Here is an 18,059-nt window from a genome sequence, read left to right as displayed (position 1 = left end):
TTTTTTGCATCCAATTCCTTTGTTACTGCATCATAGTAGCTAATCAGATTGGTCAAACAAGATTTCCCATTGACAAATCCATGCTATGACTGCAGTATAATTGCATTCTTAGTTGGTCACTAGGATTGCAGGACCATGGAGTCACTAGATGGTCCTGCATTACTTCTTTTACTAGTGACTCCATTTTTCTAACAGGTCTGTAATTACTCATGTTGCCCTTTGATCCCCATTTTGAATTGGGGACATATTTGCATATCTCCAGTCCACAGGGACCACCTTTGAATCCAAAGATGCTCTCACAATTATGGCTAAGGGTTTGCTTACCTCTTTTGCTGCCTTCCATTTTTATGCTTAGTTTCAACAATTTCTCTTCCACTTCCCTCTCAGTTATCACAGAATCATTTAGCTCCTCGTTAGAGTTTAATAAACTCCTGGCATCCCTTTCCCTAAAGAATTCCTTCCTGTGAATGTAGATGCAAAATATCTATTCAGTTTGTCAGAAACCTGAGCAGGATCATCAACAGTTAAGCCATCAACATCAAATGGACCAATGTGATTCAACCCCCTTCATGCTACTGTTAATATAATTAAAAAAAAGTCTTTGCTGCTTTTCTTTGCATTCTTTGCCAGCCAGAGACTTCTTTTAATTTGCCTTAACTTGCTTGAACTCTTTTATGACTTGATTACAGAGTAGTTTTTATCCACCATAGGCTTCTGCATGACATGATAATTTATACTATCAATAGTATAAATATACTCAGTATACTCAATTTTCTTTTCTGCCACAAATCTCATCAGTTCATCTGTCATCCATTTAGGTCTAAGCTTTGAACAGTATTTCTTAGGCCGACTGGGCTAGCCAGGTGGGTAAAGTGCCTGCCTGGCAACCCAAAGGTCGCTGGTTTGAATCCCGTCTCAGGCTTGGATCACAGTAAAAAAATGCAAAAACTTTGGGAGGTGCATTATGGCCACAGAAGCCGATGCGCCAACAACTAACAAAAAAAAAAAAAAAAAGAAAAGTATTTCTTAGTTGGTATTAAAAGGCTAGTAGCTTATACAATTACTTCCCTAATTGCTTTCCATTCAGAATTTTCTGTTGGTAACATCATCAGTTGGTCCCACTGCATAGAATTTGAAAAATGTCTGAGATGACTCTAGTCACCCTTATGAAAGCAAAAGCCCTACCCTGTACACCTGACAAAAGTTGTCTTTAAGTAAATCCCACATCATTACCCTGCCACCCAGTGGATCTTCTACACCTATGGATTCTTAATGCATGATGAATCACTGCTGATAATCAGATCAAGAGTATTGCTTCCTATTGTTGCTTCTCTAACATGATGACTGTTTTCTACAGCATCCATTGGATGCTGTAGAAAGCTGTCATCCAGTGGATACATAAAGTTTTGCTGGTGTGTGAGTGATCAACCCACAAGTTCTAGTCAGTATCTGGACAGTTAAAATCTCCCATTATATGACATTCTGATTTACTGGCCCACTCTTATTTCTCTGTTTAGTTCATGTGCTCATCACAGTCATTAGGTTTATAACACACACCTACTCTCAGTTTTGTTTTCCCAGTGCTTATATCACACCAAACTGACTCAACATTGCACTGGTCACCCATGTCGACTGGGTGCACTGCCTTGCATCTTAACTAAGCATATAACTCCTCCTTCCTTCTGTCCCGTCTGTCCTTTCTGTACAGATTTTGCTCCTCATTCAAATTCTCTGTCCCTTATATCTGTGGGACACCATGTTTTTGATATCCCTGCAATGTCTCTATTTGATGACTTAATCAGTATTTCAAATTCATCAAATTTATTTACTATGCTCCTAGCATTAGTGTACATGTAAGTATATATGCACCTGTTCTTATCTTTAGTTACTCTAACACAACTCATATATTGACTTGTTTCATGATGACCCACAGCAGGGCTTGAAATCCCTGACACCTTACTTTCCAGGCTGCTGCATGTTACAGGTTAGCAAATATGTGCAAATATGTTCTGTTAGCAAATATGTGCTGACTGTAAATGAGAAACCTCCAAGTATTTAGACACATATCACCATGGTAATCTGAACTTTTATAAAAGTGGTGTTTTTTTTATCTAATTTTTTTCATTTTTATTGATATATGTAACTTTTTCTTGCTTGTTTTCACATACTCCTGAATTATTTAGTTTGATTTAGTTTAACAATTAAACCACACTAAATAAATACCTTGCAATAGTAAAGCCGTCATGATTTTGTATTATGTTTTTATTATATATTTTTATTGTAATAAAACTTTTTAATATAAGAGATAAAATAATACACTGGCCTATATTGTTTTTAGATGAAGATAAATAATTCTAATCAAAATGTTCAATATCTATGAAGAAGCAAAAGAATTAAAAAAAGAAATGAGTAAAATCAGTGAACGATAACTGTCTGTAATAGTTATCGTAATTGAGAAATGTTTCCCAATTGTGAAAATCATAAGACATATTGCATTTTTATTGTGAGCCATACATTATATTGTGAGCAAGAAAAGAATTTAAAATCAATTATTTCTCTGTTATTTCTTTTCTTATTTTCTATATACAATTGAATTTGACTGCATAAATATAGGTATTTAATATAATATTGTTATACAGGTAAAGAAAGATGAGAATATCTTTAAAATGTACATGTATCTTGTCCTGCTTATTAATTAAAGTGAATAAATTATCTCAAAACAATATAGATCAGTGTTCTTACATTAAGTATGCTATAGAGTATTGAAGGCATTCAAAATTATATTTTATTAAAAATTTGCAACATCCCTTTTTAGCTATTGAAAAAACAAGAAATGCCATAGCAGAAGTTAAAGAAGAGGTAAATTTTGATTAAACATATTTTTATGTTAATATAAATATATTTATTTGAAAGAGAGAGAATATAGTTTGATGCTAACTTGTTTATTGCATGCTAGACTAAATTAAGTATATGAGCAAAAGTGAACCCTCCAGGACAAAAAAAAACAAAAAAACCTCCCGCTCTTGTAGTCTGTTATCTTTGAAATGTGTAACGAATGGATGGATCAGTAACACCAACTGTGAACAGAGTCTTTGTGGTAATTCTCTGTCTTACACCTTCACTTTTGTGCAATCAGTTTATGGTTCAGTATTCAAGATACAGTACTATCCACCGTGGATGGCACACCAGGGGAGTTCATCCAAACAGGATCGTATTAAATCACTGTCACATAAAGAAATTACATGTCAGATATCATTCATGCATTCATAAATTTCGCATAAAATAAAGATAACTTAAAAAGGGAGGGATAAGAGAGATAAAGATTCGATGGTGGTCATTAACCAGTGAACACATATAGCACATTGCTGCACTTGATTGGGTACAGTGGTCGTGCATTTTGGAACTTCAGAGCAGGCTAGTTTTTGGAATAATTGAGGATTATATTTAATATATTAAACTGTAGTTAATATATGGTTTGAATCCATATATTAACTAACCTATAGTCACATAGGTTAGTTTATTTTCTATTTGGTTAAGTATTTATAAAGCTACAGATTAATATTTATAATGCCTTTGTCTTTGTTTGACTTTGTTATTAATATTTTGGTAGGAACTTGAACTTCTGTTCAGTAGCTTAAATTTAATTTCACTAGTGGTTAAATTTTTGTTACCAGTTTAATTTCTGTAATAGTTTAATTTAAATCCTGTAATATATTGTAGATTTAAATTTTGTAATCTTTCTAAAGTTCAAATTTTACCTTAATAATGGTGACTACAAGATCCACTTACAATACAAAGTCCAAGAATATTGTGACCCAGATGGGAATGCCTGTTTGCATTTCCATGAGTTGGTCATTTGTATTGCCTGTGGCATGTATTCTAAGTTTGGGTCTAGTGGACAAAAATTAGCATTAGTAGAGGCATACAATGCAAGAAAACAAGCTTATGAAGCATCATCCAAAGGAAAAAAAAAAAAAAAAAACTCCATTTGTTCAAAATGACTGTCCAGCTCAGCCTTACATTTATTTAGGCTATTAACTTCCACAACAAAAAATAGAAGTCTGTTCCACCAATCAACCACCTGCTGGCTAAAGGTAAATTTCTGCACATCTATTCTACAACTGTCTTTCCTCAATTTGAATCTATGTCCCCCTCAGGTTCTTAATTAGCATTAGCAGAGGCATTTGATGCAAGAAAGCAAGCTTATGCAGCATCAGCCAAAAAAAAAAAAAAAAACCCACTTCCACTTCACCCCTCTGTTCGTTCAAAATACCTGTCCAGCTGAGCCTTAAACTTATTTAGGCTATCAACCTCCACCACAAGGGATGGCAGTCTGTTCCACCAACCAACCACCCGCTGGCTAAAGGCAAATTTCCGCACGTCTATCCTACATCTGTCTTTCCTCAATTTGAATTTATGCCCTCTCAGGTGATTTTTCTGAGCTAGAGGAAGAATCCCATCAGCATTGAGCATGCTTAAACCATTCAAGGCTTTATACACCTCTATCAGATCACCTCGCTGGTGCCTAGTCTCCAGACACTGTAATTTGCAAAACTTAAGCCTTTCTTCGTAAGAGCACCCCTTTGTTCCATTCACTAATCTTGTTGCCCTTCTCTGTACTCGTTCCAGCAGCTCTACATCCTTCTTGAAATGAGGCCTCCAGACCTGTATACAGTACTCTAGGTGTGGCCTGACCATTGCCTTATACAATGGAATAATCACCTCCTTATCCCTGCTGGAAAAATTCCTGTATATCATTGACAATACTCCATGAGCTACTCTTGCAGCCCGTCTGCACTGCTCAGAGAACTTCATATCTGCCTGCACAATCACCCCCAAGTCCCTTTCATTCTCTACCACTGTCAGTGTAGTACCACAGAGTTGATACGTTGCTCTGGGGTTGCTGTTTCCCATGTGTGGTACTTTACATTTGTCAATGTTAAACTTCATTTGCCACCTCTCAGCCCATCTGCTCAACCTTTCCAGATCCTGAGCAAGAGGAAGAATCCCATCAGCATTCAGCTTACTCAACCCATTCAAGGCCTTATACATCTCAATCAGAACGCCTTGCAGGTGCCTACTCTCCAGGCACTGCAATTTGCAGAACTTAAGCCTTTCTTGGTAAGTGCACCCCTTTATTTCCCTCACTAATCTTGTTGCCCTTCTTTGTACTCATTCTAGCAAATCTACATGCTTCCTAAAATGAGGCCTCCAGTCTTGTAGTACTCTAGGTGTGACCTGAACATTGCCTTGTACAATGTGATAGCCACCTCCGTGTCCCTGCAAGCAAAATTCCTATTTATCATTGACAAGACTCCATGACCTGCCCTGGCAGCCCATCTGCACTGCTCAGCAAACTTCATATTTGAATGCACAACTACCCCCAGGTCTTTTTCACTTTCCACTTCCCTGAGTGTAGTACCACACAGTTGGTACATTTCTCTTGGGTTATTGCTACCCATATGCAGTACTCTGCATTTGTATGTAGCATGTTGTCTTTACCGTCGTTAACAACCCTGCCAATCTTTGTATCATCTGCAAACTTGGACATTAATCCTGATATACCTTCATCAGTATCATTGATGAATACACAAAACAACAATGGACCCAGCACCGAACCCTGTGAAACTTAATTAATAACATTTGTCTACGAATAGCAATGTCCGTTGATTACCACTCTCTGTTGTCTCCCACTCAACCATCCTTTTATCCATTGTAGCAACTTATGCAACTTAATGCCATACCTCTCCAATTTGTTCAGCAGTCTTCTACGTGCAACAGTATCAAAAGCTTTACTGAAATCCAAGTATATGATATCAAAATTATTTTTGACATTCAATTCCTTTGTGACCACATCATAGTGTCCAATCAAATTGGTCAGAGAAGACCTCCCTTTAACAAACCTATGCTGTGTCTCTATTACTGCGGTCTTTTCTAGATGATCCTGCAATGCTTCTTTAACCAGTGACTCCATTATTTTCCCAGGAATACAAATTAAACGAACAGTCTATAGTTACTTGTGTCACCTTTTGAACCCCCCCTTGTGAATTGGTAATACATTTGCACACTTGCAGTCCATGGGGAACTCCCCCAAGTCCAGGGGAGCTCTTGTAATTACAGCTGAGAGTTTTCTTACTTCCTTTGCTGGCCCCTTTAATATAACTGGATAGATCCTGTCCACCCCAGGTGCCTTCCTTATGTTTAACTTCAACAATTTCTCCTACACTTTGCTCTCAGTTATTACAAAATCACTTAGCTCACTATTAGAGTTTGATAAACTTCTGGCATTCCCCTCATTGAATAACTCCTCATGTGTGAATGTAGATGCAAAATACTCATTCAGTTTATCAGCTACCTGAACATGATCATCAATAGTCAACCCATCTATGTTAAGTGGTCCAATCTGATTCATCCCTTTCCTTCTAGAGTTTACATAAGTAAAGAACTCTGTGCTGTTTTTCTTTGCATCCTTTGCCAAAGATTTCTCGTAATCTGCCTTCGCCTGCCTAACCTCCTTTGTGACTTGAATACAGACAAGCTTATATCTGCCGTAAGCTTCTGTGTCACCTGATAATTTATATGCATCCCATACATTTTTCTTCTCTCTCACACGAGCCTCATTAATTTATCTAACATCCATTTAGGCCTGAACCTTGAACATTATTTCTTAGTTGGAATGAAAAACCTAGTAGCCGCCATGATTAAGTCCCTGAAGGCTTCCCATTTAGAATTCAACGTTGGTAACATCATCAGTTGATCCCACTGTACAGAATTTAAAAACTGTCTGAAACCCTGTAGTCACCTTTATGAAAGCAAAAGCCTTTCCCTTTAGCCTTGATGGTAGTTACATCTTTAATTAATTCCCATATCAGTACATTGTGATCACTATCACCCAGTGGTTCCTTTATCTGCATATTCTTAATGCATGAATAATCACTGCTGATAATCTTATCAAGAGTATTACTCCCTCTGGTTGCCTCTCGAACATGTTGCTGTAGAAAACAGTCATCTAATAAATCCAAAAAAGTCTTGATAGTGTTTGAGTGACCAACCCACAAGTTCCAGTCAATATCTGGAAAGTTAAAATCCCCCATTATAAGACATTCTGAATTACTGGCCCACTCTGCACAATTGCTCATTTCTCTGCACAATTGCTCATTATACTCATCAGATTCATTAGGCCTATGACACCCACCTACCCTCATTTTTCCCTTCCCAGTGCTTATGTCACGCCAAACAGACTCAACATTGCATTGTTCACTTGAGGATGTCACAGATTCTCTCAGATATGCCAGACAAGCTGTACTGGCTACCTGGGAGTCTAAAACTCTGATGGAACTGACGTTCAAGTCAAGTAGACCCAATTTCGGCAAAGTCAGAACGGTCTGTGACAGCCAGATCCTCTGCTTGCAACTTCACAATGGCGGGATTGTTAGTAATCCCTGGTATAACCTCCATGCACAAGCATACTGTGGGTGACCACCCAGGTATGAACCAACTTAAGCAGGGGCCAGGGCGTGGTGCCTACACCACATGGAGGAATACCCTCTGTGTTACTAGGTGGTAGATGACTCTCATCAACCAGTGCAATACCACCACTTTGCTTATTGGTGGCTTGAAGTGGTGGAACCCATGTTTAGTCTCCAGAGCTAAGTTCCGGTCAACCCTTCTCCATCTGTTCCATCATGCAGTACGACTGATGACTTTTGAGATTATGATGAACATTGTGGCGAGATCTAAAACAACTCTAAAACGGTGTTTGCAGGCAGGCTGCTAGTTAGTACACCAGACTGAACCTATTGGTAGCTCTTTAGGAGGCTTTCAGATCAGCTAGTGTATAATCTTGCTACTTCTACTCTGCCAGATAGTGACTGGAGGGAGTCCGAGTAGTGTGTATGCGGGGGGAGGGGATTGTCGAGACCACGTTATGTGAAGGATCTGGGTATATTCTTACCATGTGTACGCCATATCCAAAAATTTCATTACTTTATATAGCATGTCCCCCCCCCCCCACACCTTTTCTTACTATTGAATACACCATGAATTGTCAAACAAATAGAGTAAGCTTATCTGCAAAAAGATCTAAACCTCCCAAACACTTCCTAGTTCATTTCACAAATATACGTGGTCTCAGTTCTAATCTCAATGATGTCCATTTCCACTTGCAGTCTGCCAAACCCCATGTACTTTTTCTGACAAAATCTCAGTTATCGAATAATTCAACTACTGCTCATCTCAGTTGCCCAAATTGTTCACTGTATGATTCCTTTCACCTCAAAGATAGTACTTGTGCATACATCCGTTTCCAGTATTCTTTTTCAGAGAATTGCTAATTTGGAATCTCCTCTCTTCGATCTTCTCTGGCTTAAAAATCTCTCTACCCCATTGTGTCAAATTCATCTGCTGCCTCTATCGTTCTCTCAACTCCACTAATCACCATGTGTACGCCATATCCGCTCTTTGACTTCCTCTCTTTGCAACTTGACTTTCTCCAGTCCAACTTTCCTAACAGTGAGATAATTTTCCTTGGTGATTTTAATGTTCACAACTCCAGCTGGCTTCCGTTTTCTAGTCACACTGACCCAGTTGGTCGAGATGCTGAGGCTTTTGCAATTTTTAATGACCTTGCACAGATTGTTCATTTACCTGCACGAATACTGGACAATCCTAACCATACAGCCAACACACTTGATCTTTTTCTCACAAACAACACTTTTAAGTACACGGTCGCAGTGAGTGGTCCTTTAGGTAGCTCAGATGGAGCCTTTATCTCATGGCTATTCCTAACCTCTTATCGTTTGCCATTACAAGAATGCAAAATGGGATGACCTGCAAGATTTCTCTTCTTCTTTTCCTTGGTCGGACTACTGTTTCAAAACTTCTGATGTCAACGTTTGCTTAGATCGTGTCACTGAAATTTTTCTTATAGGAATGGAATCCTTTATTCCACACTCCACTTTAAAATCTCGTCCTTTATCTAAACCTTGTTTTTCCAATAAATGTGCTAAGGCTGTTCAAGAGAAGAATGTTGCATATCGTAATTGGCTTGTTTCGAATTCTTCAGTTTCATTTTCTGCCTATGCCAAAGCTTGCAACAATTGTAAAGCAGTCATTAATCAGTCCAAACTAGATTTCGAACAGGCTAAAAGTAGAAAACTTTCTTCTTGCCCTAATGGTAGCCGAGCATTCTGGTGTCTTGCCAAAGCTATTGGCCGCAACTTTTACCCATCTCTGCTCCCACCTCTTCAAAACCAGATGGTTCTGTTGTCACTTCAGCCAAGGATAAAGCCGACCTGTTAGCAGCCCAGTTCCTAAAAAGGGTGACAAGTCCCTCCCATCCAATTATCGTCCCATTACAATTACTTCTACTCTTTCTAAAGTAATAGAGAAATCAATCACTAGATCGTATGTATAACTTAGCTTAATTTTAGCTTAGAGAAATCAATTTACCGTCAACTCTTAAACTACCTAGAAACCTTCCGTCTGATCAATGATCGTCAGTATGGATTCCGTCAGTGTCGATCCACTGGTGATATTTTGGCTTATGCTACCCATTTATGGACAAATTCAACGGAAAAGTTTGGTGAAACATGAGCAATTGCTGTTGACATCTCAAAGACTTTCGATTGTGTTTGGCATAAAGGTCTTCTAAACAAGCTTCCATCTTAGGTTTTCAAACTGTTTTTTGTCGTCCCATTATCGTCCCATTACAATTACTTCTACTCTTTCTAAAGTAATAGAGAAATCAATTTACCGTCAACTCTTAAACTACCTAGAAACCTTCCGTCTGATCAATGATCGTCAGTATAGATTCCGTCAGTGTCGATCTTTTGGCTTATGCTACCCATTTATGGACAAATTCAATTGAAAAGTTTGGTGAAACACGAGCAATTGCTCTTGACATCTCAAAAGCTTTTGATTGTGTTTGGCATAAAGGTCTTCTAAACAAGCTTCCATCTTATGGTTTTCCAACTGTTTTTTGTAATTGGTTATCCAGTTTTCTCTCTGATCGCTCACTGAGGGTGATGGTAGATGGCTCTCTGTCTTCTAACTTCTCCACTAATGCTAGTGTCCCCCAAGGTTCAGTTCTTTTCCTCTTGTATATTAATGACCTTCCATTGACTGGAAATCCTATCCATAGTTTTGCCGATGATAGCACCTTGCATTCTACTTTCCATTTTGAGAAACCTTGCCCTGCTCAATCAGCTTCAACTTCTCGAATATCCGCTACCAATTCCTTAAATGCCGATCTCCAGGTAATTCTCCAGTGGGGCACAGACAACTTAGTTGATTTCAATCCTTCTAAAATTCAGTCTTGTCTTATATCTCGCAAAAAGGATTCTTCTGCTCCTATGCTTATCTTTGGTGACACTGCAATTTTTAAGCAAAATGATATATCTCTTTGGGGATTAACCTGACTTCTAATCTCTCTCTTGGCACAAGCACATTACAAATATTGCTTCCTCTGCATCTGAAAAACTTGGTTTTCTCTTTTGCTCTTGGCATTACTTTTCTTCCAAACAGCTGTTCACTCTGTACAAATCGCAAATCCGCCCTACCGTGGAATATTGTTCCCACATCTGGGATGGTGCCCCCAAAACCTCTCTCAGGCTTCTAGATTCCATTCAGAAGAGGGCAGTTAGGTTAATTAATGACTCCTCTCTAATAGAGTCTCTCCACTCTCTGTATCATAGATGTGTTGTTTCTGCTGCATGTCTTTTCTACAGATACTTCCATGGCACTGTTCTTCTGAATTGGCTTCTATAATTCCTGCTCTCTCTTTCAAAACAGTCCGAACATGTACTGCCACCAGCCAACATCCATTTACTGTCCAACTTCAAACTCACAGAACCAACTTTTCATCTTCCTCGTTTATTCATTCAACTGCCGTTTTCTGGAACAACCTTCCTTCATACGTATTTCCTGAAAATTACAGTCTTCAGAAGTTCAAGTCTAATGTCAACAAATATCTTCTTTTGTATTCTCAATCCCCAGCCGAGGCATGTAGTATAGGTTCTAATACCTCTCGTGTTTGGGGGTTTCATAAAAAAAAAAAAAAACATCAATTGGATGTACTTTCTTAGATTTTTATGTTTCTTAACTAACAGCATAACCCCTCCTCCTCCCTTCCTGTCCTGTCTATCCTTTCTGTACAAATTATACTCCCCAAATTCCAATTCTGCACTGCTTATATCTGTGTGACACCACGTCTCTGATAATATCTGCCTTTAATATCTTGATTAGCACTTCAAGCTCATCAAATTTATTAACTGTACTCCTAGCATTGGTGTACATACAAGTATACATGCACCTATTTCTACTCTTAGTTACCCTAACACAGCCCATGTATTTATTTGTTCCACTATGGCTCCCAACAGTCCTGGAGATCTCCATTGCCTTGCTTTCCATGCTGCTACTCATTCTAATAGAAGCAGTGCAAGAATCACTTTTGCCTCTGCCTGTGGCCTCTATTAACCTTTTAGTCTGTGTATCCCTCCTCCCCCCCAAGCTAGCAGTTTTCCAACCCATCTAACACTGCCTCGATAGCATCAGCAAATATTCTTGCACCCTTTCTATTTAAGTGTACTCCATCCCTGTAGAAGCACACACCAGGCTGCAAAAAATTCTACCCCTTGAGCCTTGCATAATCTCTCCAGGGTTAAATCGATTGACAAGGCTCTCATCATATACTCCCTCCTATTGTGTCTGGGGAGAATTGCAGACACTTTCACATTCAACCGTAACTTGCGACTTTTTTTTCAACATTGACCTGCACTTGTTGAGTAAATCTGCAGATCTTTTACTCTTAATGTCATTATTTCCAATATGTACAACAATATCACCTTTTGCGCCCTTAAAAGATGATATCTGCTCTACAACGTCATCAACTTTTGCCCCAAGCAGATATACCCTACTCGTGTTCCACTTATCCTTCTTGCATAGTATATTCCCCATCTCCTTGACAGTAGAGTCACCAACAATAACTAGTTCCTGTGGGACTAGTGCATTCTGCCTTGGAGATTGCTTCTCTGTTGCCTGATGCACAGGAGTGAGCTCTGCTGTTGAGCTGGGCAGCTGAGACTTGATGGGGTGCCTCATATTAATTTCTTCAAGGTCATTTACCCTACACTTCAAGCTCTTAGATGCCCATTAGAACGCTGAGTTGGTGCCTAATTTCTCGACACTCTGTGCATCTAGCACACACAAAGACATTTTCCTTGGCTAGATCATGTCTGTTTTAGAAAGTTCAGCAAACATTTCGTACATTTTTTGAGACTGTGATGTGTTGGAGAATCGCCACCTTCGTTTCTCCTCCGAGTCACCACTCTCGCTAGTTTGTGATCTTTGCTTCGCAGCTCTAGTCTGTGTCATTATTTCTATTTAAATACAGTTTAATTTAACAAGGAATTTGAATAAGATTAATAAATCTTTAAATATTTTTGATTAATTGATAATACTATACTATACTAAGCTAACAGATTCCTAATACTGTGCTTCGTATATTACGTTATACCTTATGCAATCAGTTCGAGATATATGCATTATGCTATTTCTTATCGATTACAATATGGCGGCTAGTTCAACAATATTGGCGCCAAACCTGGGAGTTGTAAATTTCAAAAATCACTAGTTAAATTCAAAATAAGAAGCTAATGAACGATAATGAAACTAAACCTGTTTAATATATTTGTAAACCACAATGTAGTATGTTAATAAAGAATACGTTAAAACTATCAAAAATACTTATCCCTTTAAAGCAACCAAAAATCCACCGACTGTTCTCTTCCCCGACCAGAGTGCCTCTCCAAACCTAACTCAACTGACAGTTATTTTCTTTGCACCCGATGTAAGGAGCGTACCCATCTCAAATTAGAACTTTGTGCATTATGAGAAGAATTCGAGTCACTGAAGAAATGAGTGCTTGTCCTAGAAACAAATGTAACTCGGAGCTCATCAGGGACCCAAGTTTCTGGTGACCTGTCAATTGATGTGTCCCCAATTTGGGTACAGATAAGAATAGTCAAGTGTATACTGCTCTGGTTGAAGGTGATCTGGTTTTATTGGGAGACTCTATTTTCAGGGAAAGAGGTCATTTTTTTGTAATAAAGATAGATGGACCAGGGTATGTTTGCCAGGAGCAACAGTTGATGATGTTACCAACAAATTGTCCTGAAAACATTAAAGGACAAGATAGCCCTCTATACATCTTATAAAGAAAGGAATGGCACTCTTTTTTGTGTGTGGATTCCTAAAGAGAAATGTAATCATTGATACGAGTGCCTTATTGCTGTCAATATTTCTGTATTATGAAATGTTTGTTTCATAAAATGTGCTGGATTTTAGAGTGCAGGATTTTACAGAGTACTATCTTTCTAAAATATGTCATAATAAGGGGGTGGTAAAGAGAGCATTATTATTCATGTGGAGACTAAAGATATTAAAAGAACTTGACCTGACCATTTGTTGGATAAATATAGGACCATGCTGAAAAAATGCCGCGAGTTAGTTCAGAACATGTATGTGTCTGCAATTCTTCCCACATGTGATAGGAGGGTGTCTGTAATTCTTCACACACATGACAGGAGGGATTATATGCTGAAAGCCTTTTGGATTAATTCAAGACTTGAGGGAATCTGCAAGACTCTAGGGGGAAGAATTTTTATCAGCATGGCCTGCACTTGTAGGTGGAAGAAATCTATTTTGTAGAGATGGTATTCATTTGAACAGATGCGGTGCAAGGATTTTTGCCAGTATCGTTGAGACCTTAAGGGTCAGGGAAACTGCTAGTTGGAAGGGGGAGAAGGGTAATATAGATCCATGTTTATCTGATGATAAGGGTCAAAGTAATGCTCGCACTTACAATAAAATGGTTGAATCTGAACTCCTGGTTAGGACAACTAATGCTGACATAATAGGGCTAACAGAAATATGGTGTCACCCAGAAATTGCAGATTAAAAGTTCCACTGTGGTATGTATGATGTATTTAGGAAAAATAGAGAGGATAGGAGTGGTGGTGGTGTCATGCTTGCTTCTTATCAAAAGCAACCTGAGCACAAAAAGAGGTTTTGCTGAGTCTGAAATTACTTCTGCCAGCTGAGAACCTGTGTGGTGTGAGTTATTTGGAAGCTTGTTTGTTTGTTTGTTATTTGGTTTTTAGGAGCATTAGCAACTAAGGCCATATTGCTCCGGGATATGCGGTGGTCATTCTCTGACCTTTCCGCATCCTCTGTATTTAGTGGTGACGGGCTCGAACCCCGGTCTAATCAAGAAGCGTGTGCTACGCACTGCTGCTCCTTCCCACCTGGCTACGGAGGCGCCGTTATTTGGAAGCAAAGGTATAATGAGAGTGGGAGTAATCTATAGACCAGAAGATTGTGAAGAATATGACGAGAGTCTTTACATGCAAATGGAATGGATATAATGCCTTGATCTAACAGCTGAATGAAAGAAGTTGTATTAACCCAGCACAATTGTGGCGGTAGGAACATAACTTCAACGTTCGGATGACTTAAATCTTTTGGATGGCCTGGTGTGCTATTCTTCCCACATGTTCCCACATTTGAAATCTAGATTTTTCCACAAGTTCAGTAGCACAGAACATAACACGGGAATTTCCCAACAAAGTTAAATACATGGATTTCTCAATAATTTTTTTTTTGACTAGTGAGTCCACAGCAGGGATTCAAAAAGAGTCGAAACATTAAAAATTACATCCAACATAATAGCAGGGTCCCCCTCCCCACAAAAGCTCAAAAATATCCTGTTACGTGAGGTTTACCAAAATTCTCTAACCGCATTATATAAGTACTGTGTTGTGTGAGAATTGCTGCAATTTATCATTCGTGTTAGAGCGAAACTGTGTTGTAGAAGTACCGTGTTATACGGGGGTTGCCCGTACTTCATATAATTAAAACAATTCATTTTTTTATTATATGTACAGTAGACTGTTAAAATAACGGCACCCCAAATAATGGAACATTTGAGTTAACGGCACATTGAGATTGGATGTTGACATACAGTGTAGATCTCATAGAGTAAAAAAATATGTGGAGGTGTCAAAGTCTCGAAACTTTATTAGACAGTTGGACAGACAACTTGAGTAGTTGAGACCCGCTAGTCTGTCCAACAGCGTAGATGTCTTGCAGTGCCGAAAAAAGAAAGCGGTAAGTAATGTGAATTCTGTACTGATATCACGGATTATACTGCTGTTTTACATTTATTTTAAATTAAAAACACCTCATTGTGGCTCCTAAAGTTAATAAACCTCATACAGAGAAGAAAAGAAGAACAACATTAAAACTTAGTAACAAACTTGATATAATCCAAACTCTTACATTAGGCTCACCCAGAAAGTTAATTTAAACCTGTACATTCCCTTAACTGGAACCTGTACATTCCCTTAACTGAATAATTGCAATCATTAATCCAAGATGCACAGGGCCCTGTGCATCCTGGATTAATGGATTGTAATTATTCTTGTAACGGCAAGATATATGTATAACAATAATTGTAGCAAATTGGTATAGCAACATGTGTTCTAAGCCTCTCTGTAGTTAATTATATAACTGGGCTACTTTGGGTAACATCAGTCTGGTGGGCTACTTATGAAAAGAGGAGTCCAAAAGGAGGTAAATCAATACAAACATATGCCAATCAGCCAGCATTAATTTTCAGTTCGACTCTAAACTTGTGAAGCTAAATTTTATTCTTCATTTGAGCAGCCTCTCTTCATGTGTATTTCCTGAATATTACAACCTTCAGAAATACAAGTCTAGTGTTAAAAAGTTTCTTCTGGCTGCTTCTCTGCCCACCTATATAGTACTGATGCTTCTAGGTTTCAATGCTTTGTTTTCTGGAATGCCACTTTTATGGTTGTGTAAACTAAATGCAGTTAGCATTATTACTTTTTTTTTTTTTTTTTAAAGAAATAATGCTAACTGCATAAAAGTAAAAAAAAAAAAAAAAGATGAGAATTCACAGAATATAAACTTTCAGTTCTGTAGATATGTGACATTTCTCTTTAATTTATTAAAATTACATAATTATTAATTTTTAATGCTTATTTTTCAAGGAAATATATATTCTATATTTTATATATTTTTTTAACTTATAGATAAATAAGACAGATGAGAAGCTAAACAAAACAGCCAAATTAATGTTTAGCCAGAAATGGAAGCAGCTGCCTTTTGAGATCACTTTATCCCCTAGAACCCCTTCAATAGTATCTAAAGGAAAGTCTGATGCAAGCAAACATGTCTCTACAGCAGGCTTTCCATATTCAAAGGTAACATAATCAATTTATACAGTAAGCTCTTTAAAATATGGCACCCTTGGGAATTGAGAGGTGTTGAGTTTTAGAGGAGCATATTTCAGTAAATATTAAGCACAAACAAACAACTGAACTTATTTACATATGTAGACATTTATAATGATTAGTATGTCCTTTCATTTGTCTTTGCAGGCAACAAGATTTAAACTACATGAATAATATGGTAGTCTTAATTCTCACAGCAGAACAAACTTGCCTTTTTAATAAGATTCCTTGTATTGCATTACTTTCAACAGGTAGTTTAACTGTATTTAGATGTATTACATCTCTGAAAACTGATTTTGTAAACAGGCAAAACTTGGAATAATTCTTTACATATTTGTCTGCATGTTAGCACTAGAGACCACCTGCTATCTGATGAGGAACCAGTGAGTCCTGAAATGGGCTGTCATAATAGTCTCATCTTTTAAAACAAATAGCCAGGTAACCTTTTATCAAGTTCAACTATTTTAAAGTAGTTTAACACCAGTCCAACTCATTGTAAATGCAAGTTTGTTCTGCTGTCAGAATTAAGACCATTGCATTATTTGTGCAGCTTAAATCATTCTGGTCCTGAAAACATTAAAGGACAAGATAGCCCTCTATACATCTTATAAAGAAAGGAATGGCACTCTTTTTTGTGTGTGGATTTCTAAAGAGAAATGTAATCATTGATACGAGTGCCTTATTGCTGTCAATATTTCTGTATTATGAAATGTTTGTTTCATAAAATGTGCTGGATTTTAGAGTGCAGGATTTTACAGAGTACTATATTTCTAAAATATGTCATAATATATATGTAATGTACCAGGTTCAAAAAAGTGTTTGCATTTATGATACACTAAGAAATAGTGTTCATTTACATTTTTCCAGTAGATGCTGCCATATCTTCATATCCATCTAATAGTAGACATGGTTTTAATAGAGGCAGCAAAAAAATAACTTTGAAGATTGAAAGAGGACATCACACCTATCAGTCATCCTTTCCAATTTTGGCTTACCAAAGCTGAAATTTTCTGGAATTCAGATCCAGAAGTTGATGAAATAAAATTACATGATAAAAAGATGTAAAGAATATTGTTGGTTTTTTTACACTTTATAAAGGCGCCTCCGTAGCCAGATGGGAAGGAGCAGCAGTGCATAGCACATGCTTCTTGATTAGACAGGGGTTCGAGCCCGTCACCACCAAATACGGAGGATGCGGAAAGGTCAGGGAATGACCACCGCATATCTCGGAGCAATATGGCCTTAGTTGCTAATGCTCCTAAAAACCAAATAACAAAACAAACAAACACTTTATAAATTTAAAAAAAAAAAAAAAAAAAAAAATCTGATTTCATTTTTGACATTAATTTTACTTTAATGATGGGCAGATCAATATAAGAAATTAATATTCAAAAGCATTTATGTACAAAGTTATCATTTTACAAAATTTCATAATGAAACTTGTTTCACAGAGCCCAACCCTGTCAAAAACTCACTGCATGAAACACACATATTCAGGAAACTTATTTGTGAAAGGGTTAATATATCTAATTTAATAGACAGGAATACATTCCTTGACTGATTAAATCAATGTTAAATGATTCAGTTTACAAGCAGAAGGCTTCTATAGGAATCTTTTTTACTTTAAAACTGTAATAACAAATGTTCTTATGTATGTGCATAAAATATGCTTTGTGTATTGAAATATTACATCATACAGATAAATTGCTGTTTGCACTGAAGTTTATTAGTATGGTTACAATG

At 37.5% G+C, this 18,059-nt stretch overlaps 1 protein-coding gene across 1 annotated transcript in view; it reads left to right on the top strand.

Moving 5' to 3' along the window:
- LOC150075394 (uncharacterized) overlaps positions 1-18,059 on the top strand; it is a 159,095-nt gene that overhangs the window by 36,759 nt on the left and 104,277 nt on the right. Inside the window, exons 3-4 of the mRNA XM_090388473.1 lie at positions 2,816-2,859; positions 16,116-16,286. Of these exons, the coding sequence (XP_090244599.1) occupies positions 2,816-2,859; positions 16,116-16,286 (215 nt within the window). The remainder of the gene's footprint in view (positions 1-2,815; positions 2,860-16,115; positions 16,287-18,059) is intronic.

The sequence above is a fragment of the Mastigoproctus giganteus genome, chromosome 14, assembly GCF_048544385.1.
Source record: "Mastigoproctus giganteus isolate SK-2022 chromosome 14, ASM4854438v1, whole genome shotgun sequence".
In the NCBI taxonomy this organism is placed as follows: domain Eukaryota; kingdom Metazoa; phylum Arthropoda; class Arachnida; order Uropygi; family Thelyphonidae; genus Mastigoproctus; species Mastigoproctus giganteus.
This window is presented reverse-complemented; position numbering and strand designations above follow the sequence as displayed.